Source organism: Ranitomeya imitator, chromosome 1 (genome assembly GCF_032444005.1).
Source record: "Ranitomeya imitator isolate aRanImi1 chromosome 1, aRanImi1.pri, whole genome shotgun sequence".
Classification (NCBI taxonomy): domain Eukaryota; kingdom Metazoa; phylum Chordata; class Amphibia; order Anura; family Dendrobatidae; genus Ranitomeya; species Ranitomeya imitator.
This window is the reverse complement of record NC_091282.1, coordinates 449,428,105-449,452,274: the sequence shown is the minus strand read 5'-3', so window position 1 is coordinate 449,452,274 and position 24,170 is coordinate 449,428,105. Positions and strand designations below refer to the sequence as shown.

Below are 24,170 nucleotides of genomic sequence, written 5' to 3'. Positions count from 1 at the left end.
CGCTACTGCTCTCTCGGGCTCTACTCCTCCCTGCAGTACTTCTCCGCGCCTGCGGTACAAGGTAATACCTCTACCTATGTCCGACCCCGCACCAGGCTATTCCACTACGGTCATCCATTACGCCTGCGCTCACTGTAAGAAAAAGTGGGCCTCAGGTCAGCCTTCTCCTTTCTGCCCGTCCTGCGTTCCTCCCATCTTGTCAGCCCCTCAGGAAGCTCCTAGGTCTCGGGATGAGTGCACCCCCCCTCCCCTGGAGTGGGCTGTTGCAATGTCTCAATCAGTGTCAGACCTGACTAAGGTGTCTCAGTCTCTGGTCCAGGCACTTGAACGTATCCCGCTTCTTTCTAATGCCACCAGTGCCACGAACGCCTCACACGGCGATTCGCTCGCACCTGTCCAAGACCCTCACAGAGGCAGACTTGAGAAAAGAGACAGAAAAAAGACCCTATCTAGATCCGCTTCCAGTTCCCCGGGCCACACCGGGATACCCCTATCTTACCGTTCCCCCTCCTCGCAGGCAGACGTCGGATCTGACTTAACCTCTCAGTCGGAATCTGACTCGGATGCAGATCAGACTTCCGTAACACAGGATATGCTCGATAGCCTTATTTCGGCTATTATTCAGAGGCTTGAACTTAAGGAGGATGAGACAAGCTCTCAGGACGTCTCTGTTGCGTTTAAACGGATTAAACGTCCCTCTAGAGTTTTTACTAATCACAAGGAGTTCGACAACACTACGTCTACACACCCTGGTAAGCGTTTCTCTGGCAGGAAACGGCTAGATGTTTTATACCCTTTTCACTCCGACCTTGTCAGCAAATGGTCCGAATCTCCTAAGGTTGACCCGCCTGTGTCCAGGCTATCCTTTCAGACGGTTCTGTCTATTTTGGACGCGGCTTCTCTTAGGGACCCCACTGACAGACAAATCGAAGCATTAGCCAAATCGGCGTTTGAGGCTTCTGGAGCCTCCTTCTGTCCTAATTTTGCCTCTTTATGGGTAGCGAAAGCTGTGTCAGCCTGGGCCAAAACCCTGCGTAGAGGCATTTTGGCCTCTGCTCCTGCTGAGGAACTGTCGGATTTAGCGGATCAGATTTCTCTTGCGGGTAAATATCTCATGAATGCCTCCCTTGATGCGGCGGCCTGCTCGGCTAGGGCTAACAGTAGCATTGTGGTCATTCGCCGGGTTCTTTGGCTCAAAGCGTGGAACGCAGATCCTGCTTCTAAAAAATCCCTCACTGGTCTGCCCTTCCAGGGTTCTAGACTCTTCGGCACGCAGTTGGATCAAATGATCTCGACGCTACGGGTGGTAAGAGTACCTCCTTACCACAGTCCAAGCCTAAATGTTCCTTCAACAGGAGGGGCCCCCAGTCCTTTCATCCCTTTCGGGCCTTTACCTCCTCAGGAAACCCCAATCAGGACCGCTCTTCCTCACAAGGAGACCGGAGGAAGCCTTCTTTCAGGCCTCCCCCGCGCTGGAGAGCGAAGAGCCACCCCTCAAAACCATCTGGACCTCGTGGCCACAGGTTTTCTAATAAATGACGGGTCGCCCCCACCTGGAAATCCTTCCAGGGTGGGAGACCGGCTTCTTCTGTTCTCAGAAGTTTGGCTATCGGTAGTCGACAACGCCTGGGTCAGGGAGATCATCACTTCAGGCTACAAGATAGAATTTTCTTCGCCCCAGGAAGACGTTTCCTGCTCTCTCGTCCTCCCAAACAGCCCTCCCATCTCCCAGGGCTTCTCCAGGCCGTCGATTCACTCCTCGCCTCAGGAGTCGTGGTTCTGGTTTCTTATCGCAAGCGGTTTCTCCTTCGCCTCATTGGAGGACACAGACCATGGGTGTATGCTGCTGCCAATAGGAGGCTGACACTAAGTGATACAAAAAATGTTAGCTCCTCCCCTGCAGTATAAATTCTCCTGCTGGCTCTCAGCTAACCAGTTCTTGCTTAGTGTCTGTAGGAGGCTCATGGGTCTGTTTCAGACCCCAACGTTTTTTGTTTTTGTTTGCGGAGCTAGTATCTTCTAGCCTTATCGCAGCACAACCGCAAGTAGGGACTTTCTCACAGGGAGTTTTCACACGTAGTTCTTCCCTATCGCATACCGTTAGATCATTGGGACCTTATTATTCCTAGGAGCCTTACAGTAGGCTCCTTTTTCATCCGGGCAGACTTTACTATCAGGGAAAGTCGTCCCGTTCTCCTCTGCGATATTCTCACTCTGACGAGTCTTCGGAGCTAGCTTCTCTGCTCTTTCAGACTTTTTTCCCTTATTTCCTTCGAGGCAAGGTTGTCCTCAGGCCATCTCCATCCCTTGTTACCAAGGTGGTACTGTATTACCACTGTTATGAGGGCATAGTTCTTCCCTCATCTCTTTTGGCTCCAGTCCACAAAATGGAATAAGATCCCCCATATTCTGGACGAAGTGAGTGCTCTGAGTAGGTACGTCTTGAGGACGGCGTCCTTCTGAAGGTTGGACGTTTTATTTGGGCTTCCTGACGGTAGAGGAAGGCTCCCTGACATTTTCAGGAAGGGTTTAGCCGTTTCATCGACCATGATAACATGGTGAATTCTTTTCACCATCCAGGAGTCCTTCCGTGCTAGATGTCAGCCTATCTCCCTGTCTATCAAGGGTTCTAGGCACCAGGAGTCAGCAAGGCACGCCTGCAAGCTTGCGGATTCGTCCAGTCCGCATGCATTCTTGAAGCACTATAATTCCCACACTTCCACAGATGTGAGTCTGGGCAGGCGGACTCTGGAGGCCGCGGTGGTGCACTTGTAAGTAGCGGTTACACAGTGCCTGATCTGTTGTCCCCACCCAGAGACTGCTTTGGGACGTCCCACGGTCTGTGTCCCCCAATGAGGCGAAGGAGAAATAGGGATTTTTGTGTACTCACCGTAAAATCCTTTTCTCCGAGCCATTCATTGGGGGACACAGCTCCCACCCTGTTATTAGCTTATGATTGTTTTTTATAATCTGACATGCTATACTCTCATATATAATATGACATGCTATACGCTCATATATTGTTATTGATCTCCTACTGCTTTTGCACCGAACTGGTTAGCTGAGAGCCAGCAGGAGGGTTTATACTGCAGGGGAGGAGCTAACTTTTTTTGTATCACTTAGTGTCAGCCTCCTATTGGCAGCAGCATACACCCACGGTCTGTGTCCCCCAATGAATGGCTCGGAGAAAAGGATTTTACGGTGAGTACACAAAAATCCCTATTTTTGGCTTTTTACTCGAACCTGTTCGTGATTCCAATGAAGGATGGCTCTCTCTGTCCAGTTTTGGATCTCAAGCGGTTAAACCGCCATCTCCGGCACTTCAGAATGGAATCTCTACGCTCGGTGGTCGTGTCCATGGAACCGGGAGAGTTTCTGTGTTCCGTGGACATTCGGGATGCGTACCTATACGTTCCGATTTGCGTACAGCATCAGAGGTTCCTCCGGTTCGCGATCCAAGAACATCATTACCAGTTCACGGCTCTCCCTTTCGGACTGGCGTCTGCTCCCAGGGTCTTTAGGAAGGTCATGGCAACAGTCATGGCCATTCTGCATTCAAAGGGGATTCTGGTAATCTCATACCTCGACAACCTCTTGATCGAGGGTTCATCCCGTCGGGATTGCAGCCAGAGCCTCAAGCTTACGCTGGACACTCTTATTCGCCTCGGCTGGATAATCAACTACCAGAAGTCTTCCTTGATTCCAACCCAGCGTCTGGATTTCCTGGGCATGGAATTCGACCCCTTTCAGGCTCAGGTCTTCCTCCCCAAGGAGAAGTTCCTTTCTCTTTGTCGGGGTGTCAGAGCACTAAAGGGCCCGAACCCTCTGTCCCTCCGCCTCGCCATGAGGGTTCTGGGGAAAATGGTCGCTTCTATGGAAGCGGTCCCCTATGCCCAGTTCCACTCTTGTCCCCTCCAGCTGGCCCTTCTGACTGTCTGGGACAGGAACCCACTTTCCCTGGACCGCCCGTTTCGCCTCTCTTCCAAGGTGATGCAGTCTTTCTCTTGGTGGACGCTGTCCACCTCCATTCTGAGCGGGAGGTCATTTCTCCCTCCCCGCTGGCAGGTTATCACCACCGACGCCAGCCTCCAGGGTTGGGGAGCGGTTTTTCTCCACCTCACGGCCCAGGGCCGCTGGACTGCTCAAGAGGTGCGTCTCCCCATCAACCTCTTGGAAATCAGAGCCATCTTCCTAGCCCTCATCCGCTGGGAGTCTCTCCTCTCGGGAAAACCGGTCTGCATTCAGTCGGACAACGCCACAGCCGTGGCTTACATAAACCATCAGGGAGGGACTCGCAGCAGACAAGTCATGACGGAAGTGGCAAAAATTCTGTGTTGGGCGGAGAGCCACGTTCCCTCTCTATCAGCCATCCACATCCCAGGGGTGGACAATTGGGAAGCCGACTTTCTAAGTCGCCAAGGCATCATGGCAGGCGAGTGGTCTCTCCTCCCCTCAATCTTCAGCCAGACTTGTCAGCAGTGGGGCGTCCCAGACTTCGACTTAATGGCCTCCCGGGCAAACCACAAGGTTCCCCAGTACATTTCCAGATCTCGGGATCCGATGGCCGTCGGATGCGACGCTCTCGTGATCTCATGGGCCCAGTTCCAGATGCCCTATCTGTTCCCACCCCTCCCTTTGATCTCAAGGGTCGTAAAAAAGATCAAGTCGGAAGGGGTCCCCGTGCTCTTGGTAGCTCCAGATTGACCTCGCAGCGCCTGGTATGCGGAACTAGTGAACATGCTATCGGACGTTCCATGGAGACTACCGGATCTTCTTTCGCAGGGACCCCTCTTCCACCCGAATTCTCGGTCTCTGAATTTAATGGTATGGCCGTTGAGGCTGCGGTCCTGAAGGACGCGGGCTTTTCTCACAGCGTCATCCAGACTATGATAAGAGCGAGAAAACCGGCTTCCTCGCGTATCTACCACAGATGTTGAAAGGCCTTTTTCCGATGGTGCGAAGACAACAGTCTGTTTCCTATGACCTTTTCCCTTCCATCCCTTCTCAGTTTCCTTCAAGCGGGTCTCGATTCTGGACTTTCCCTTAGCACCTTGAAGGGTCAGATTTCCGCTCTGTCCATCCTTTTTCAAAGAGACCTGACCTCCCTTTCTCAGGTGAGGACCTTTATTCAGGGGGTCGCTCATATAGCCTTGGGATCTCAACCTCGTGTTAGACACCCTCCAGCGTGCGCCTTTTGAACCGATTCAGGACATTTCCTTCCCGCTTCTATCTTGGAAGGTAGCCTTCTTTGTTGCCATCACCTCCATTAGAAGAGTGTCGGAGCTGGCGGCATTATGGTGTCGTTCTCCCTTTCTAGTCCTGCACCAGGACAAGGTGGTTCTTCGGCCGGTCACTTCCTTCTTACCGAAGGTAGTCTCGGCCTTTCACATCAATGAGGACATCGTCCTCCCTTCCTTGTGCCCTTCCCCGGTTCATCCCTTGGAAAAATCTCTTCACAAGTTGGATGTGGGCAGGGCTATCCGGATTTATCTTTCCAAAACTGCTTCCTTTCGTCAGGCCGATCCTCTGTTCGTCGTCTCGGAAGGGCGTCGAAAGGGGCTCCCCGCCTCAAAGTCCACAATTGCTCGTTGGATCCGTTCTACGGTTCTGGAGGCATACCGTGTCCAAGACAAGCGGCCTCCTTCGAGGGTGAGGGCTCACTCTACCCGGGCTGTGGGAGCTTCCTGGGAAGTTCGTCACCAAGCTGCAACATGGTCATCCATTCACACCTTTGTAAAATTCTACAAGGTGCATACTCAGGCTTCTGCGGACGCGAGGCTGGGTAGGAAGATACTGCAGGCGGCGGTTTCTCATCGGCCGACCTAACTTCTCTTTTTCTGCGGAATATCCCGCCCTAGGGACTGCTTTTGGACGTCCCATGGTTACCTGTGTCCCCCAATGTAGCGAGAAAGAAAGAGGGATTTTTGGTTCTTACCGTAAAATCTCTTTCTTGGAGCCTTCATTGGAGGACACAGCACCCTCCCTTGAAGTTGTGCCGTGATGGCCAACGTGCCGTTGTTTTGGGTTGGTATATAGGTTGAGTTTAATATTACTTGTTCTTACTACTGCTTTTGCACCAACTGAGTTGCCTGGTGCCTGTCGGAGGGTGTATACTGCCGGGGAGGAGCTACTTTTCTTTATTTGCATAGTGTCAGCCTCCTAGCGACAGCAGCATACACCCATGGTTACCTGTGTCCCCCAATGAAGGCTCCAAGAAAGAGATTTTACGGTAAGAACCAAAAATCCCTCTTTTCTTCACTGCCAAAAAGTATAAAATACTGTGACAAACCTGTGTCAATAGGATCACCACACCCCTAAAAGAATTGAGAAGTGTAGTTTGTAGAATGGGGGTCACTTATGCAGGGTTCTGCTGGTCTGGCACCTCAGAGGCTCTGTCAGTGTGACATGGCACCCACAGACCAGTGCAGAAAAATCTGCACTGTAAGGCTACGTGCACACATTGCGGATTCGTATGCGGATTTTTCCTCGCCGTTTTTGAACAATCCGCAGGTGTGTTTTTTGTGCGGATTTCACTTGTGGTTTTACACCTGCGGATTCCTATTGAGGAACAGGTGTAAAACTCTGCGGAATCCGCACAAAGAATTGACATGCTGCGGAAAATGCAACGCAGTGTTTCCACGCCGTATTTTCCGCATCAGGGGCACAGCAGATTTGGTTTTCCATAGGTTTATATGGTACTGTAAACCTGATGGGAAAACTGCTGCGAATCCGCAACGTCTGCACATACCCTTATATGGCGCTCCTTCCCTTCTGAGGTTTGCACTGTGCTTCAAAAGTAGTTTTCAACCACATATGGTGTATTGGTGTACTCCTAAGAAATTGCACAACAATTTTTGGGGTCCATTTTCTCCTGTTACCCGTGTGAAATTAAAAAAAAAAAATGGGGGTAATGACAAATTTGTAAAATATTTTCTTAATTTTTCACGGCTCAATGTTTATAAACCTCTGTAAAGCACCTGGGGGTTTAGGGTACTCGCCACACATCTAAGCACTTGAGGGGTCTAGTTTCCAAAGTGAGGTCACTTGTGGGGGTTTCCACTGTTTAGGCACATCAGGGCCTCTCCAAATGCAACATGACGTGCGCTAATTTTTTCAGCAAATTTTGCATTCAAAAAGTCAAATGGTGCTCCTTCCCTTCCAAGCTCTACCATGTGCCCAAACAATGGTTACCATATGGGGTATCTGCATGCTTAGGAGAAATTGCACAAGAATTTTTGGGTCCATTTTCACCTGTTTACCCTTGCAAAATAAAAACTGGGTCTAAAGTAACCTAAAGTAAAATGGTTGTGAAAAAGAGTTCATTTAGTGTTAATGAACTTCTTGAATGTGGTTTTGAACAACTTGAGGGGTGCAATTTTGTTTAGAATGGTGTCACTTTTGGGTATTTTCTGTCATATTGGCCCCTCAAAATCACTTCAAATGTAATGTGGACCCAAAAAAAAAAGTCTCCCAAGATCTCGTTGCTGAGATCTCAATCTGAGCAATTCCAAAATCGGTTCCAGAATGTACTCCAATTGGCATCTGGTACGCTGCCAGGAACACTTTAACCCACTTCCCGACATGCACTGAACACGTACGACGCATGTCATGTCTCCCCCTTGTGGGCTCCGGTTCTAAGCCCACATCTTTTCCGGCACGTGTCCGCTGAATTGAACAGCTAACATGTGCCCCTAGCAGCCGCAGGTGGAATCGTGATCCACCCATGGCTGTTTAACCTGGTTAAATGCCGCTGTCAATCATGATCGCACTGGAAGCACTTCACTTTTCCCCCCCCCATTGGCGCCCGTGTCAAATGACCACGGGTCGCCGATGGATTGGCATGACAACCCGGGGTCTTCAGGAGACCCCTGTGGTTGTCATTGCTGGATAGCTATGAGCGTTGCCCAGTGGTCGGCGCTCATAGCAAGTGAGCATTTCTGGTAAAGCTCTGCTCTGTGTAGCACAAGCGATCGGATGATTGCAGCTTCTAGTCTCCCTAAGGCCTCTTTTACACTTCCGTTTTTTGCAATCCGTCGGTTTGGGCAAAAAACGGATCCTGCAAATGTGCTCGCAGGATGCGTATTTTGCCCATAAACTTGTATTAGCGACGGATTGCCACACGTCACGTCCGTCGTGCGACGGATCTGTCGTGTTTTGGCGGATCGTCGTCACAAAAAACATTCAATTTAACTTTTTTTGTGTGTCGTGTCCGCCATTTTCGAACGCGCATGCGTGGCTGAAACTCCGCCCCCGCCTCCCCGGACTGCAGAATGGGCAGCGGATGCGTCGAAAAACTACATCCACTGCCCAAGTCGTGCAGTAAATTCACAACGTACGTCGGCCCGACGCATTGCGACGGGCCCGTACCGACGGAAATGTGAAAGAGGCCTTAGAGACTATTGAAGCAAGTGTAAAGTAAAAAAATATATATATTTAAAAAAAAATAAAACTATAAGCTTATATCACTCCATTCAAGATACAGCAATAAAAAACACATATTTGGCATCGCTGCTTTCAGAATTGCCCCATCTATCAATATATAAACATAATTAATCCTATCAGTAAACAGCATAACGAGAAAAAAAATCATACCGCATTAAAATGCAATAATGGGCAATCAAAACATTGTATTGACACCAAAATGGTATCAATAAAATGTTGGATCGATATAATTCAAAAATGCAACTCGTCCTGCATAGAACAATCTCTCACATGGCCATATTGACAAAAATTTTAAAAAGTTAAGGCTCTCGGAAGAAGGGGAGCAAAAAACCGAAAAGCAAAAACTGAAAATGGCCTGGAGGTGAAGGGGTTAAGCAGAAGCAAATCTGAGACTGCCAGCATAACCTATAGAGAGCATTATTTAAATGTCTGAAAAACAAGCGAGTCTAGCTGCCAGGATAGTAAAAGATTGAAATAGTTCCACAATGAATAAATAGTAAAATAATGACACAAAAAGTGGTACATCTGTCATATTGTAGAATGAAAAATTATATTTTCAGGAGAGTAAAAACACTATATCTATAAAGTCCTATCAGATTGGTGTAGTCAGTAATGGCTTAAACATGAACCAGTTTAAAGCACCACACCAGCGCTTTTTTTTGGGTGGGTGGGGGTTTAAACACTTGAGTGATGCACCTTAATCTAAGTTCCCTGACCCTAGTAATATACTTACAAGCCGCTGTCTTCTTCTCTTCCCTTCATCTCTCTGGTCCCACGCAGCCATCTTGTTGCTTGTGACTGACTGGAAGTCGGAGTTAACGGTCACAAGTTCTCAGTGTAAGTCTATGAACCTCTTTCTGTCTCTCAGACTTATATTGAGTAGTGTGAAGCAAAAAATAATTCCTCATAATTATAAATAAGGATCACTTCACGATATAATTCTAAACCTACAGTGACCATGAAGGAGCAACACAATCAAAGATGGTAAAAAAAAAACAACTTTTCATTACTGAATAAATAGATCTACAACAAAGCACTATGGAAAGACAAATGAAGCAATAAAAAATGGGACATATATACGGAGAAAAGAGCCATATTTCCCCAATGGTAACCATATATACCCAATATTGATGTGGGTTACACACAGTATATGATGAGGATTCGGTCACAAGATCCGAAATGGTGCTAAAATACCTTTCTTTATCGCTTCATTGGGGGACACAGATAACTGTGGGTGTATCCTGCTGCTGCTAGGAGGCTGACACTATGCAAAAAGGAAAAAACTAGCTCCTCCCCGGCAGTATACACCCACTGACAGGACGGGATTTTGTTTTGAATTGCGCGCCACTTTCTGCCAGCTCCTCCTCCCTCCCCTGGACCCGACAGCGCTGCCTGCCATCTAATCCCTGCGTGTCCTACCTTCTCGCTCAAGATCAGGTGCGTCCTCGCCGCCTCTTGCCTCCTTTCAGCGCGCCGCAGGCTTCCTCCTTTTAATTTAGTTGTCCACGGCATTCGGGCCGGTCGGCCACGCCCCTATCGCCCGCACTTTCTTGGCGTTCAGCGATATCCTATTACAGGTCGCTCGCCCCCTTCGGCCGCCGGACCAATCAAGGGTCTCCCTCATTCTCGGCCATTGGCTGTGCGCTTAACCACTCCCTCCTTCTCCACGAGGTCTCTCTTCCTCCTCCATCTTGGTTTCTGCTTCCTCTGGACGCTGCACCACTCGGGGGACACAGATACCGCTCAGCTGCAGCTTCTCTATCCTGTACGGTAGGCTTTCATTTATATCCTAGCAGCCCTTCCCTGCAGTATTTCATACATACAGAGGCAGAGCTGCAGTATTTTATACGTACACAGGCAGACTCTCCAAAACTTTTTTTCTTAATATAAGTGCACAGCCTACATATGTCCAACTCTATTGGGGCTCCTATTCCTAAGCCCACCATCATTCAGTACCCTTGCTCACACTGCAAGAAAAAGTGGTCAGCAGGTCAGTCGTCACCCATTCTGCCAGTCCTGCAGTCCTCCTACCATGTCTGCCCCACAGGAAGCTTCTGAATCTTGGGATGAGCGCACTCTCCCTCCCCCAGAGTGGGCTGTTGCCATGTCCCAGTCAGTCTCTGACCTGACTAAGGTATCTCAGTCTCTGGTCCAGGCGCTTGAACGACTTCCACAGCTATCTGCAGCCACCAGTGCTCCGATCGTCTCTCATGGCGAGGACACTTCTCTCCCAGAAAATTGTTTCTTCCTCTCTTCGTCCACCAAAACACCCGTCCCAACTGCCCGGTTTCCGTCAGGCGTTTCTTCCCTGGTCGCTGCTGGTGTAGTCGTTCCTGTCCCTTCAAACAAGCGTTTTTCGGGGTTCTGTTCGAACCTCTTTGTGGTCCCAAAGAAGGACGGTTCCCTACGTCTAATTCCGGATCTCAAACTTTTGAACCGCCATTTTAGACTTCGCCACTTCAGGATGGAATCCTTGCGGTCTGTGATTGCCGCCATGGAGTCCGGGGAGTTTCTGTGCTCTGTGGACATTCAGAATGTTTACCTTCATGTTCCCATCTGCTTACGGCACTAGAGGTACCTTCGGTTTGCTATCCAGGACGAGCACTACCAGTTCATGGCTCTCCCATTCGGCCTGGCGTCGGCCCCCTGGGTCTTCATCAAGTTCATGGCGGCGGTCATGGCCATCCTTCGTTCCAGGGAGATTCTCATTATCCCTTACCTGGACGATCTTTTGATCAAAGGTTTATCCCATCGCGACTGCGCGCGTAGCTTCCAAATCTCTCTGGACACTCTGACTCTCCTCGGCTGGATTATCAATCGGGACAAGTCTTCTCTGATTCCTTCCCAGCGCCTTTCCTTCCTGGGCCTGGAATTCGACACGAACTTGGCCCGGGTCTTTCTCCCTTTGGACAAGTTTTCCGCTCTCCCCAAGGCAGTCCGATCTCTAAATCACCCAGCTCCTCGCTCGTTACGGTTTTGCATGGCAGCCCTGGGGAACATGGTTGCCTCCATGGAGGCCATTCCCTTCGCCCAATTCCACACACGTCCCCTCCAACCATTTCTTCTCTCCACTTGGAACCGGTCCACGGACTCACTGGACCGCCCTTTTCGTCTGCCTCGCGAAGTTCGGCAGTCCCTCACCTGATGGACCCTGTCCTCATCGCTCCTCAGAGGGAGGTCCTTCCTTCCACTTCAGTGGCAGGTCATCCCCACAGATGCGAGTCTGCTCGGATGGGGAGCAGTCTTCCGACATCTCACAGCGCAGGGTTGCTGGACCCCCCAGGAGGCTCTCCTTCCCATCAACTTACTGGAGATCAGAGAAATCTTCCTTACCCTACTCCACTGGCAGTCCCTCCTGGCGGGTCATCCCGTCCGCATCCAGTTGGACAACTTCACGGCCGTGGCGTACTTGAACCACCAGGGCGGGACTCGCAGCAGTCAGGTAATGGCGGAAACGGCAAGGATCCTTTAGTGGACGGAACGTCATGTTCCGGCCTTATCAGCCGTTCACATTCCGGGGGTCGAAAATTGAGCCGCTGACTTCCTCAGCCGCCAAGGTCTGGCGGCGGGCGAGTGGTCTCTCCATCCCTCAGTCTTCGATCAGATTTGTCTTCGTTGGGGCACCCCAGACGTCGACCTCATGGCGTCTTGGATGAACTACAAGGTTTCTCGATTTGTAGCCAGATCCCGGGATCCTTTGGCCATCGGCCACGACGCTCTGGTAATACCATGGTCCCAGTTTCAGTTTCCTTACCTGTTTCCTCCTCTCCCCTTGATCCCAAGGGTAGTAAAAAAGATAGTTAGAGGGGATTCCAGTCATACTGATAGTACCAGACTGGCCAAGGTTCCCTTGGTATGCGGAGCTCGTGAACATGCTCGCAAATACCCCCTGGAGACTCCCAGACCGCCCAGACCTTCTCTAACAGGGCCCGCTCTTCCACCAGAGTTCTCAGTCCCTGAGTTTAATGGCATGGCCGTTGAGGCCGTGGTCCTGAGGGAGTCTGGTTTTTCTCAATAGGTCATACAGACCATGATCAGAGCCAGAAAGCCGACTTCCTCTCGCATTTACCACAGGTACTGGAAGGCTTTCTTCCGGTGGTGCGAAACACATGACGTCTTTCCGATGTCTTTTTCCCTTCCGGACTTTCTTAGTTTCCTGCAGTCGGGTCTCGACTCGGGGCTGTCCCTCAGTACCCTAAAAGGTCAAATTTCCACCTTGTCCATTCTTTTTCAAAGAGACTTGGCTTCCATTTCTCAAGTAAAGACTTTTCTACAGGGAGTTGCTGATCTTGCTCCTCTTTTCCGTTCTCCTCTGAAACCTTGGGACCTCAATTTGGTTCTCAGTGCGCATCAGGCTGCTCCTTTTGAACCGCTTCAGTATGTTTCCTTTTCCCTTCTTTACTGGAAGGAGTCCATCCTCATTGCTATCACTTCAATTAGGAGGGTTTCCGAGTTGGCAGCCTCATCCTGCCGTTCCCCGTTTCTGATTCTTCATCAGGGCAAGGTCGTTCTCAGACCTGTCCCCAAGTTTCTTCCCAAGGTGGTATCTGCTTTCCACATCAATGAGGTTATCATTCCTTCCTCTTTTTGCCCTTCTCCTGTTCATCCACTGGAGAAGTCTCTTCACAAGCTGGACATGGTCAGGGCCGTTCCGATCTATCTTTCTAGAACCGCCCATTTTCGTCAATCCAACTCTGTTCGTCGTTTCTGAGGGTCGCCGGAAAGGCCTTCAGGCGTCCAAGTCTACAATTTCTGGATTTGTTCTGCAATAACGGAATCCTATCGTGTGCATGAGACACGGCCCCCTTCCGAGGTGCGGGCCCACTACACCACAGCTGGCAGGGCTTCCTGGGCTGTTCGTCACCAGGCCTCCGCTTTGCAAGGCCGCAACCAGGTCATCTTTGACACCCCTGCTATAGAACCTCCTATAAGTATGCAAACTGCATTCCTCGAGGGCTGCAAACATGTCATGTTTTCAGGATTTCCTTGCATTGCACAGGTGATAATTTAATCACCTGCAGAGAATGATTCCAGCACCTTGTGCAATGCTAAGGAAATCTTAAAAACACGCATGGTTTGAGGCCCTCGAGGAATGCAGTTTGACACCCCTGTTCTATAGGGTTCATACCCAGGCCTCATTGGATGCAGGTTTTGGTAGGAAGGTACTGCAGGCAGCGGTTGCTCACTGGCCGACCTGAGCCCTTCTCTCGTTCCTTTCTACCCACCCTCTTTTCTGGGACTGCTTTTGGACGTCCCACGGTTATGTATCCCCCAATGAAGCGATAAAGAAAGAGGGATTTTCTGTTACTTCTGGTAGAAATCTCTTTCTCGGAGCCTTCATTGAGGGACGCAGCACCCTCTCTGATGATTCGTTTCTGGTACCGTGTTTGGGCCTAAAAGCCCTGATTGAGTTGGTACTTATATGTTCTGAGTTCTGGTTGTTTCTCCTGCTTTTTTTCACCAACTGAGGTGCTTGGTGCCTGTCAGTGGGTGTATACTGCTGGGGAGGAGCTATTATTTTTTCCTTTTTGCATAGTGTCAGCCTCCTAGCAGCAGCAGCATACACCCACGGTTATCTGTGTCCCCCAATGAAGGCTCCAAGAAAGAGATTTTATGGTAAGTACCAGAAAATCCTTCTATATTGTTTACCGGATCTATACTGCATATAATGCAAAGAGCCTATTTTAATTTTGTGACATGATGGGAAAGTTATTATATAATGAGGCTAATTGTTCCCATTCTCCTGATAAATGTAGGTTATCATCATACATGAGGTCATATAAGTAAAATAATGGTACACTTAGTTGTATCTTGATTATGTATTACTTGGCCAAATTGGAGAAGATATATGTGCTAATGCACCTCCCTGATCACACTGGTAAACCCAAAATATGATCCATTCAGATATCAGTTGTATCTGTTACCTGTGGCTATGATGGGGAAATATGTATGCTGCTAGACATCTCGATGCACGTTTCACCGATTTTCGTCAGGAGGTAGAGGAGGGTATTATTTAACAGTGTTATATAGTGCTCATAATCACCTGAGCTATCACACATGTGTGCCGGTGAGTCCCCTCCGTGTTACCGTGTCGGAGGAGACTGCACTCAATGTGCCCGTCACATGGGTACATGACCCGGTTAGTTGACTAAACCTGTTACCCAGGCGATGCTGAGCAATGGATAGAGCAACTTTCCACTGTAGCGCATGCACGGTATGTGCTCTCCCATGCCAGTGATGAAAAAAGTTGCTGTTGTATATCTATTTATTGAGCAATAAAATTTGTTAATTTTGTTTATATCTTTGATTGTGTTGCTTTTTCATGGTTTACATTGAGTAGTGACTTCTGGATTCCCCAGCAAACACTGGCAAGATCTGGCAAGTCACAAACTGCTGGAAGCTGACCGATGCAGTACAGATAATGGATGAAGACGGTAGCTGGTATAAGACTTGGGGCAATGAACTTGGATTAGTAGCACCACTACAGCGCTGTAGTAAAAACAAAAACGTTAGTGGTGCTTTAATGTTAGCAATAATATATCCAATCACGGGTGAGCTTGGCTTCTAAAGCTGAAGTTCAATAATGGAAGCAAAATAGACATTGTGATTTTAGAAACGATACAGTAAGGTTAAACTTTGGTAATTGTGTGGCTGTAGTACAGGGGTGGAGAACCTCAGATCGATTATGGCCCTTAACCCCTTCTCGACCTGTGACACAGCGTATGCGTCATGAAAGTCGGTGCCAATCCGACCTGTGACGCATATGCTGTGTCACAGAATGATCGCGTCCCTGCAGATCGGGTGAAAGGGTTAACTCCCATTTCACCCGATCTGCAGGGACAGGGGGAGTGGTAGTTTAGCCCAGGGGGGATGGCTTTACCCCCCCGTGGCTACGATCGCTCTGATTGGCTGTTGAAAGTGAAACTGCCAATCAGAGCGATTTGTAATATTTCACCTAAAAAACTGGTGAAATATTACAATCCAGCCATGGCCGATGCTGCAATATCATCGGCCATGGCTGGAAACACTTATGTGCACCCACCCCACCCCACCGATCGGCCCCCCCAGCCCTCCGATCTGTGCTCCGCTCCCCTCCGACCTGTGCTCCGCTCCCCCGTCGTCCTGTCCGCTCCCCCCATGCTCCAATCACACCCCCCGTGCTCCAATCAAACCCTCCCGCACTCCGATTCCCCCCCCCCCCGCACAGCAATCCCCCCCGTGCTCCGATCCACCCCCCCCCCGCACAGCGATCCTCCACCCCGTGCTCCAATCCACCCTCCCGTGTTTCGATCCACCCCCCCATGCTCCGATCCACCCCCCCGCGCTCCGACGCCCCCCCGTGCCCTGATCTCCCCCCCCCCCCCCCCCTTATACTTACCGAGCCTCCCGGGGTCCGTCCGTCTTGTTTCCTGGGCGCCGCCATCTTCCAAAATGGCGGACGCATGTGCAGTGCGCCCGCCGAATCTGCCGGCCGGCAGATTCGTTCCAGAGTGAATTTTGATCACTGAGAGAGGTTATATCTCAGTGATCAAAATAAAAAAAAATAGTAAATGACCCCCCCCCCCTTTGTCACCCCCATAGGTAGGGACAATTAAAAAAAATAAAGAATTTTTTTTTTTTCCACTAAGGTTGTGGTAAGAACTAGGGGTAGGGTTAGGGGTAGGGTTGGGGTTCGGGATGTGCACGCGTATTCTGGTCCTCTGCGGATTTTTCCGCAGAGGATTTGATAAATCCGCAGTGCTAAACCGCTGTGGATTTACCGTGGTTTTTCTGCACATTTCACTGCGGTTTTACAACTGCGATTTTCTATTGGAGCAGTTGTAAAACCGCTGCGGAATTCGCAGAAAGAAGTGACATGCTGCGGAATGTAAACCGCTGCGTTTCCGTGCAGTTTTTCTGCAGCATGTGTACAGCGATTTTTGTTTCCCATAGGTTTACATTGAACTGTAAACTCATGGGAAACTGCTGCGGATCCGCAGCGTTTTCCGCAGCGTGTGCACATACCTTTTAGAATTAGGCTATGTGCACACGTTGCGGATTTGGCTGCTGATCCGCAGCAGTGTTCCATCAGGTTTACAGTACCATGTAAACATATGGAAAACCAAATCCGCTGTGCCCATGGTGCAGAAAATACCACGCGGAAACGCTGCGTTGTATTTTCCGCAGCATGTCAATTCTTTGTGCGGATTCTGCAGCGTTTTACACCTGTTCCTCAATAGGAATCCACAGGTGAAATCCGCACAAAAAACACTGGCAATCCGCGGTAAATCCGCAGGTAAAACGCAGTGCCTTTTACCCGCGGATTTTTCAAAAATGGTGCGGAAATATCTCACACGAATCCGCAACGTTGGCACATAGCCTTAGGGTTGGGTTGGAATTAGGGTTGTGGTTAGGGTTAGGGGTGTGTTGGGGTTAGGGTTGTGGTTAGGGGTGTGTTGGGGTTAGGGTTGTGATTAGGGTTACGGCTACAGTTGGGATAAGGGTTAGGGGTGTGTTGGGGTTAGTGTTGGCGTCAGAATTGAGGGGTTTCCACTGTTTAGGCACATCAGGGGGTCTCCAAACGCAACATGGCGCCACCATTGATTCCAGCCAATCTTGTATTCAAAAAGTCAAATGGTGCTCCCTCACTTCCGAGCCCCGACATGTGCCCAAACAGTGGTTTACCCCCACATATGGGGTACCAGCATACTCAGGACAAACTGCGCAACAATTACTGGGGTCCAGTTTCTCCTGTTACCCTTGAGAAAATAAAAAATTTCTTGCTAAAACATCATTTTTGAGGAAAGAAAAATGATTTTTTATTTTCACGGCTCTGCGTTGTAAACGTCTGTGAAGCACTTGGGGGTTCAAAGTGCTCACCACATATCTAGCTAAGTTCCTTGGGGGGTCTAGTTTCCAAAATGGGGTCACTTGTGGGGGGTTTCTACTGTTTAGGCACACCAGGGGCTCTGCAAACGCAACGTGACGTCCGCAGACCATTCCATCAAAGTCTGCATTTCAAAAGTCACTACTTCCCTTCTGAGCCCCGACGTGTGCCCAAACAGTGGTTTACCCCCACACATGGGGTATCCGCGTACTCAGGAGAAACTGGACAACAACTTTTGGGGTCCAATTTCTCCTGTAACCCTTGGGAAAATAAAAAATTCTGGGCTAAAAAATTATTTTTGAGGAAAGAAAACGTATTTATTATTTTCACGGCTCTGCGTTGTAAACTTCTGTGAAGCACTTGAGGGTTCAAAGTGCTCACCACACATCTAGATTAGTTCCTTTGGGGGTCTAGTTTACAAAATGGGGTCACTTGTGGGGGAGCTCCAATGCATAGGCACACAGGGGCTCTCCAAACGCGACATGGTGTCCGCTAACAATTGGAGCTAATTTTCCATTCAAAAAGTCAAAAGGCGCGCCTTCCCTTCCTAGCCCTGCCGTGTGCCCAAACAGTGGTTTACCCCCACATATGAGGTATCGGCGTACTCGGGAGAAATTGCTCAACAAATTTTAGGATCCATGTTATCCTATTGCCCATGTGAAAATGAAAAAATTGAGGTGAAAAGAAATTTTTTGTGAAAAAAAAGTACTTTTTCATTTTTACGGATCAATTTGTGAAACACCTGAGGGTTTAAAGTGCTCACTAGGCATCTAGATAAGTTCCTTGGCGGGTCCAGTTTCCAAAATGGGGTCACTTGTTGGGGAGCTCCAATGTTTAAGCACACAGGGTCTCTCCAAACGCGACATGGTGTCCGCTAAGGATGGAGATAATTTTTCATTCAAAAAGTTAAATGCCGCTCCTTCCCTTCCGAGCCTTACCATGTGCCCAAACAGTGGTTTACCCCGACATGTGAGGTATCGGTGTACTCAGGAGAAATTGCCCAACAAAGTTTAGGATCCATTTTATCCTGTTGTCCATGTGAAAATGAAAAAATTGAGGCTAAAATATTTTTTTTGTGAAAAAAAAAAGTACTTTTTCATTTTTACGGATCAATTTGTGAAGCTCCTGGGGGTTTAAAGGGCTCACTATGCATCTAGATAAGTTCCTTGGGGCGTCTAGTTTCCAAAATAGGGTCACGTGTGGGGGAGCTCCAATTTTTAGGCACACGGGGGCTCTCCAAACGTGACATGGTGTCCGCTAAAGAGTGCAGACAATTTTTCATTCAAAAAGTCAAATGGCGCTCCTTTCCTTCCAAGCCCTGCCGTGCGCCCAAACAGTGGTTTACCCCCACATATGAGGTATCAGCGTACTCAGGACAAATTGGACAACAACTTTCGTTGTTCAGTTTCTCCTTTTACCATTGGGAAAATAAAAAAATTGTTGCTGAAAAATCATTTTTGTGACAAAAGTTAAATGTTCATTTTTTCCTTCCATGTTGCTTCTGCTGCTGTGAAGCACCTGAAGGGTTAATAAACTTATTGAATGTGGTTTTGTGCACCTTGAGGGGTGCAGTTTTTAGAATGGTGTCACTTTTGGGTATTTTCAGCCATATAGACCCCTCAAACTGACTTCAAATGTGAGGTGGTCCCTAAAAAAAATGGTTTTGTAAATTTCGTTGTAAAAATGAGAAATCGCTGGTCAAATTTTAACCCTTATAACTTCCTAGCAAAAAAAATATTTTTTTTCCAAAATTGTTCTGATGTAAAGTAAACGTGTGGGAAATGTTATTTATTAACTATTTTGTGTCACATAACTCTCTGGTTTAACAGAATAAAAATTAAAAATGTGAAAATTGCGAAATTTTCAAAATTTTCGCCAAATTTCCGTTTTTATCACAAATAAACACAGAATTTGTTGACCTAAATTTACCACTAACATGAAGCCCAATATGTCACGAAAAAACAATCTCAGAACAGCTAGGATCCATTGAAGCGTTCCTGAGTTATTACCTCATAAAGGGACACTGGTCAGAATTGCAAAAAACGGCAAGGTCTTTAAGGTCAAAATAGGCTGGGTCATGAAGGGGTTAATGGCCATTTATCCGGCCACAAGGCAGATTCCCGGGTACCGAAGTGCTTGTACAGGCAGCAGTATTTTGACTGCTACAAGTCCATCAATTTCTCCTTGCTCTGAGCACACGCATTGTTCACTACTGAGCCCTGAGGCGCGAGCAAGGAAAGAATTATGTCCTGACACCAGCGTCAAGACAGAGTTTGTGGGCTGAATTAGCGCGTGATTTGTACGGCCCCTGAAGGACGGTATAAATATCCAAATTGCTCGTGGCAGAAACGATTCCCCACCCCTGCTGTAGTACATAACTGATAGAGATGATAATTATACATGTAATCAGACGAATAAGTGTGGCCTTTTCAACATTGATGTAGTTGTAAGATAGGGGCTGAAGTGGAGCTGGCAGCAAGACAAAGGTCAGACTCTAAATCAAATGAAACCAGTTCAAATACCTTACAAAGCATGCTCCTCTGCAAATATATCTGTTGGCTTTAACCTCATCCAAGCATACTGGGTGCTACAGAAACATGAGGAGGCTTGGAGTTGGGAAGTTGTGGCCGCCAGCAGGTAATCACCGTTAGATCATGGAGAGGTAAGTAACACTCGATATGTTTGAAACTAAGTTTTCAATTGTAATGCTTATGTAAAATGAAATTTGGTAGTTTTGATACCAGTCACTAGATGTCAGCACAGCACATGATTTCTTGACCGGCAAGGCCTGCTATCGAGTAATTTATGCTCCCTGGTTACATGGGGTTGAAACAGTTTTCAGCATCGTAGCAAGATTGTATTCATACATCTTACTGAAAGTATTCTGGGAAAGTATAATGGAAAGCAAAGCCAATTACGCTAAGAATGTTTTGGTATAGTTGGTGAAATGACTGTACCCTGAGTAAATATGTGCAGGTCACAAAATGCTAATTAACCAAACCCTTTTATTTTCAGCTTGTCTGCACAAATCTTCATGAACTCAGGGAACTGATTAAGAAAATAAAGGGAGAGCTGAAGTGTATGGAAAACAACAAAAAGAAGTCGGTAAGATTGTCTATTACTATTTCAACTTTGGATCCTTCAGTTCAAACTACAATACAGTCATGAACGAAGTGTTCACACCCTTAACATTGTTCCAGAAAATAAAGTATTAATAATTATTGTATTTACATGTTTTGTTATACACGTTTACTTCCTGAGTGTATTGGACACCCTTTTGGAATAATAACTACATCAATCACTTCTTACACCTCTCACCTGGAATGTTTCACCACGCTGCTTTTGCAAACTGCTCCAGGTCTCTTGTATTTGAAGAGCACCCTCTCCCAACAGCAATTTTAAGATCTGTCCACAGGTGTTCAATGTAATTTAGATCTGAACTCATTGCTTACCATTTGAGAACTCTCCAGCGCTTTGTTTCCATCCATTTCTGGGTGCTTCTTAAAGTATGTTTGATGCCATTGTTCTTCTGGAAGACCCATGAGCAAACCCAGCTTTCTGACTCTGGGCACTACATTACGACCCGAAATCCTTTGGTAATCTTCAGATTTCATGATGCCTTGCACACAGTCAAGGTACCCAGTGCCAGAGTCAAAAAATAACACCTAAACATCTTTGAACCTCCACCATATTTGACTGTAGGTAGTGTGTTCTTTTCTTGGAAGGTCTCATTGCATTTTTGGTAAACAGTGTAAAATGATGTGCCTTACAAAAAGGAGAAATTGTTATGATCAGGCGGCCTTGGAACAACATGAAAAGACCTTCGCTGGAGTAGTGGTAACTATACAGACCGCTAACCCTGAACTTATCACAGACACTAGAAGTAGCCGTGGGGTGTACCTATCAGACCTAGACACCTCGACACAGCCGGAGGACTAAATTTCCCTAAAGATGGAAAATAGGAAAACTGACTTGCCTCAGAGTAGACCCCCAAAGTATAGGCAGCCCCCCACAAATAATGACGGTGAGTAGGAGAGGAAAAGACACACGCAGGCGGAAAACAGATTTAGCAAAGGAGGCCACTTCTACCTAGATAGGAAAGTATAGTACAGGATACTGAGCGGTCAGCACAAAATCTACAAAATATCCACCGCAGAAAAATACAATAACTCCACCACCTAACTAAAGGTGTGGAGAGTATATCTCCAACTCCAGCAAATCCAACCAGACTGAGAAAACAACAGGACAGTCGAAGCTGGAACAAAATAGAAACTATGAACAGCACTGAAAAATAGACACACAGCCTGTGAGCCTAAGAAAAAGAATAAGACACTTATCTTTAGCTGAAATGGCAGCAGGCAGGAGAGGCCAGGCAGAGAACCATTACTGGCAATAGAACATTGACAACTGGCAGGGACTAATGAGTCCTGCAAAGCTAAATACCCCAGTCAGCTTTGCAATTAGCAGATACATCTGCCCAATCCTGCAGTCCAGGCACAACTGCATTACCATCTACAACCACCGGAGGGAGCCCAAAAGCAGAATTCACAACAAGAAATGTCTCACAAATCCTAACAGATTTACTTCATTCTCGTGTAACTTTGACTCCAGAACTATCTAAGTTATCCTCTTTTATACTAGCAGCCAGCAAACTTCTAATACCCCCACTGTGGCGCACAACCAACACCCCTCTCTAAAAAACAAATGTTTTTTAATGTAGACCAGCTCTATCATATTGAAGAATTAGCTGCCCTTGCCCACCATAATCTAGCCCCTTTTCACAAGATTTGGTTGTCATGGGAGAAATACAGAACTTCACACCAGTTCGTCTCCCTTTCCACAACACACGAATAGTGTGTGTGGTGAAGGAAGTATACCTTACTAAATGCAATCTTGGCAACAGCCGCTCCAGAGGGGTTTGAAAGGAATCTCTCCCCCTATCAAACATAAGACAAGTGACACCTAAAACACGATCTCACACACGCCCTTTCCTTCCTATACACTTAGTTACCTCTATGCCTTTTCCACATCCACTAATATCACTCTGATTTTGTTTGTTAGCTACATTTAAGTAAAAAATGAAACGTTTTTCGGTACTTTCTATAAAGTCATACTTCTCTAACAAGCCCTGTAGGGCACGTTCTTAGTCACTTGGATGATTGTTATCCTTTATTTCCATACATTTTCTCTTAACCCCTTAACGACCACCGATGCGCCTTTTAATGGCGGCAGTTAAGGGTACATAAACCACAGCGCCGCTTTTAAGCAGCGCTAAGGAATAAGGCTATAGTGCCCCCCAGAGTTGGAATTCTTCTGGGAGGTAGCTGAGACCCCAGAGAACAAGATTCGGGTCGGTTTTTACCGACCCCGGTGTGGCAATCGATGTTATTAACTGTATAACGGGGACCGCAAAAAAAGTCTTGATTTTTCCATTTAATTTCTCTCTCTGATGTGATTGCACTTCAGAGGAGAGAGAAATAATGACTCCCGATCACCCCCCAGTACCGTTGTCCCTGCAACCCTCATGAAGTCCCCGGGCCGCCGGCGTATTCTTTCGGGAGAAAATGGCGGGCACATGCGCAATGCGCCCACCTAGATCTGCCGGCACCCGTCAACAAAAGGAAATATTTCCTATTGGTTCATTTTGATCGCTGTGATAGACCCTATCACAATGATCAACATAAACCCCCCTTTATCACCCCCTTAGTTAGCAAAAAAATAAATATTTTCATTAGGGTTAGAGTTGGGCTAAAGGTGAGTTGGGCTAAAGGTGAGTTGGGCTAAAGGTGAGTTGGGCTAAAGGTGAGTTGGGTGTTGTGAATTCTGTGGCAGAGTTCACTCCTGTGGTCACAAGTGGTACTTCGGCTGATTCTCTCTGGGGGCTTCCGTTTGTGGAGGAAAGTGGTACTGCAGCTTCTGAGTTTCCTCCCTCAGGTGATCTGGTGAGCTCGTTAGCTGCTTCTCTACTTAACTCCACCTAATGCTTTGATCCATGCTTCCTGTCAATGTTCCAGTGTTGGACTTGTGTATCTCTGGATCATTCATTTGGCCTGCTGCTCTGCATAGCTAAGTGCTTCTTTGCTATTTGTTGCTATTTTTTTCTGTCCAGCTTGTCTATTTGTTTTGCTGGAAGCTCTGGGACGCTAGGGGTGTACCTCCGTGCCGTTAGTTCGGTACGGAGGGTCTTTTTGCCCCCTTTGCGTGGTTTTCTTTAGGGTTTTGTGTAGACCGCAAAGTTATCTTTCCTATCCTCGTTCTGTCTAGAATATCGGGCCTCACTTTGCTGAATCTATTTCATCCCTACGTTTGTCTTTTCATCTTACTCACAGTCATTATATGTGGGAGGCTGCCTTTTCCTTTGGGGTATTTCTCTGAGGCAAGGTAGGCTTATTTTTCTATCTTCAGGCTAGTTAGTTTCTCAGGCTGTGCCGAGTTGCATAGGGAGCGTTAGGCGCAATCCACAGCTGCCTCTAGTTGTGTTTGGAGAGGATCAGGGATTGCGGTCTGCAGAGTTCCCACGTCTCAGAGCTCGTTCTATTATTTTGGGTTATTGTCAGATCACTGTATGTGCTCTGATCGCTATGTACATTGTGTTACTGAATTGCCTATCACAACAGTACAGGAAGCCAAAAGTACTAATGATTCTCAATAGAGGGAAAAAAGAAGTTCTGAGACCATTTTTTTTCCTTTGCACTGTGATTTGTCTTTTTTTTTACCCTAGACATTTGGGTGCTTCAGGACACAGGTGTTACAATGGACATTAAAGGTCTGTCTTCATGTGTAGATCAGCTCACGGCAAGAGTTCAAGATATTCAAAATTTTGTGGTTCAGAATTCTTTGTTAGAACCGAGAATTCCTATTC

General features: G+C 47.6%; 1 protein-coding gene across 1 annotated transcript in view; it reads left to right on the top strand.

Annotated features, from left to right (window-relative positions):
- Positions 1 to 24,170, top strand: part of BRD10 (bromodomain containing 10) — a 75,060-nt gene that overhangs the window by 27,493 nt on the left and 23,397 nt on the right. The window contains exon 5 of the mRNA XM_069764429.1: positions 20,324 to 20,413. Coding sequence (XP_069620530.1) covers positions 20,324 to 20,413 — 90 coding nt within the window. The remainder of the gene's footprint in view (positions 1 to 20,323; positions 20,414 to 24,170) is intronic.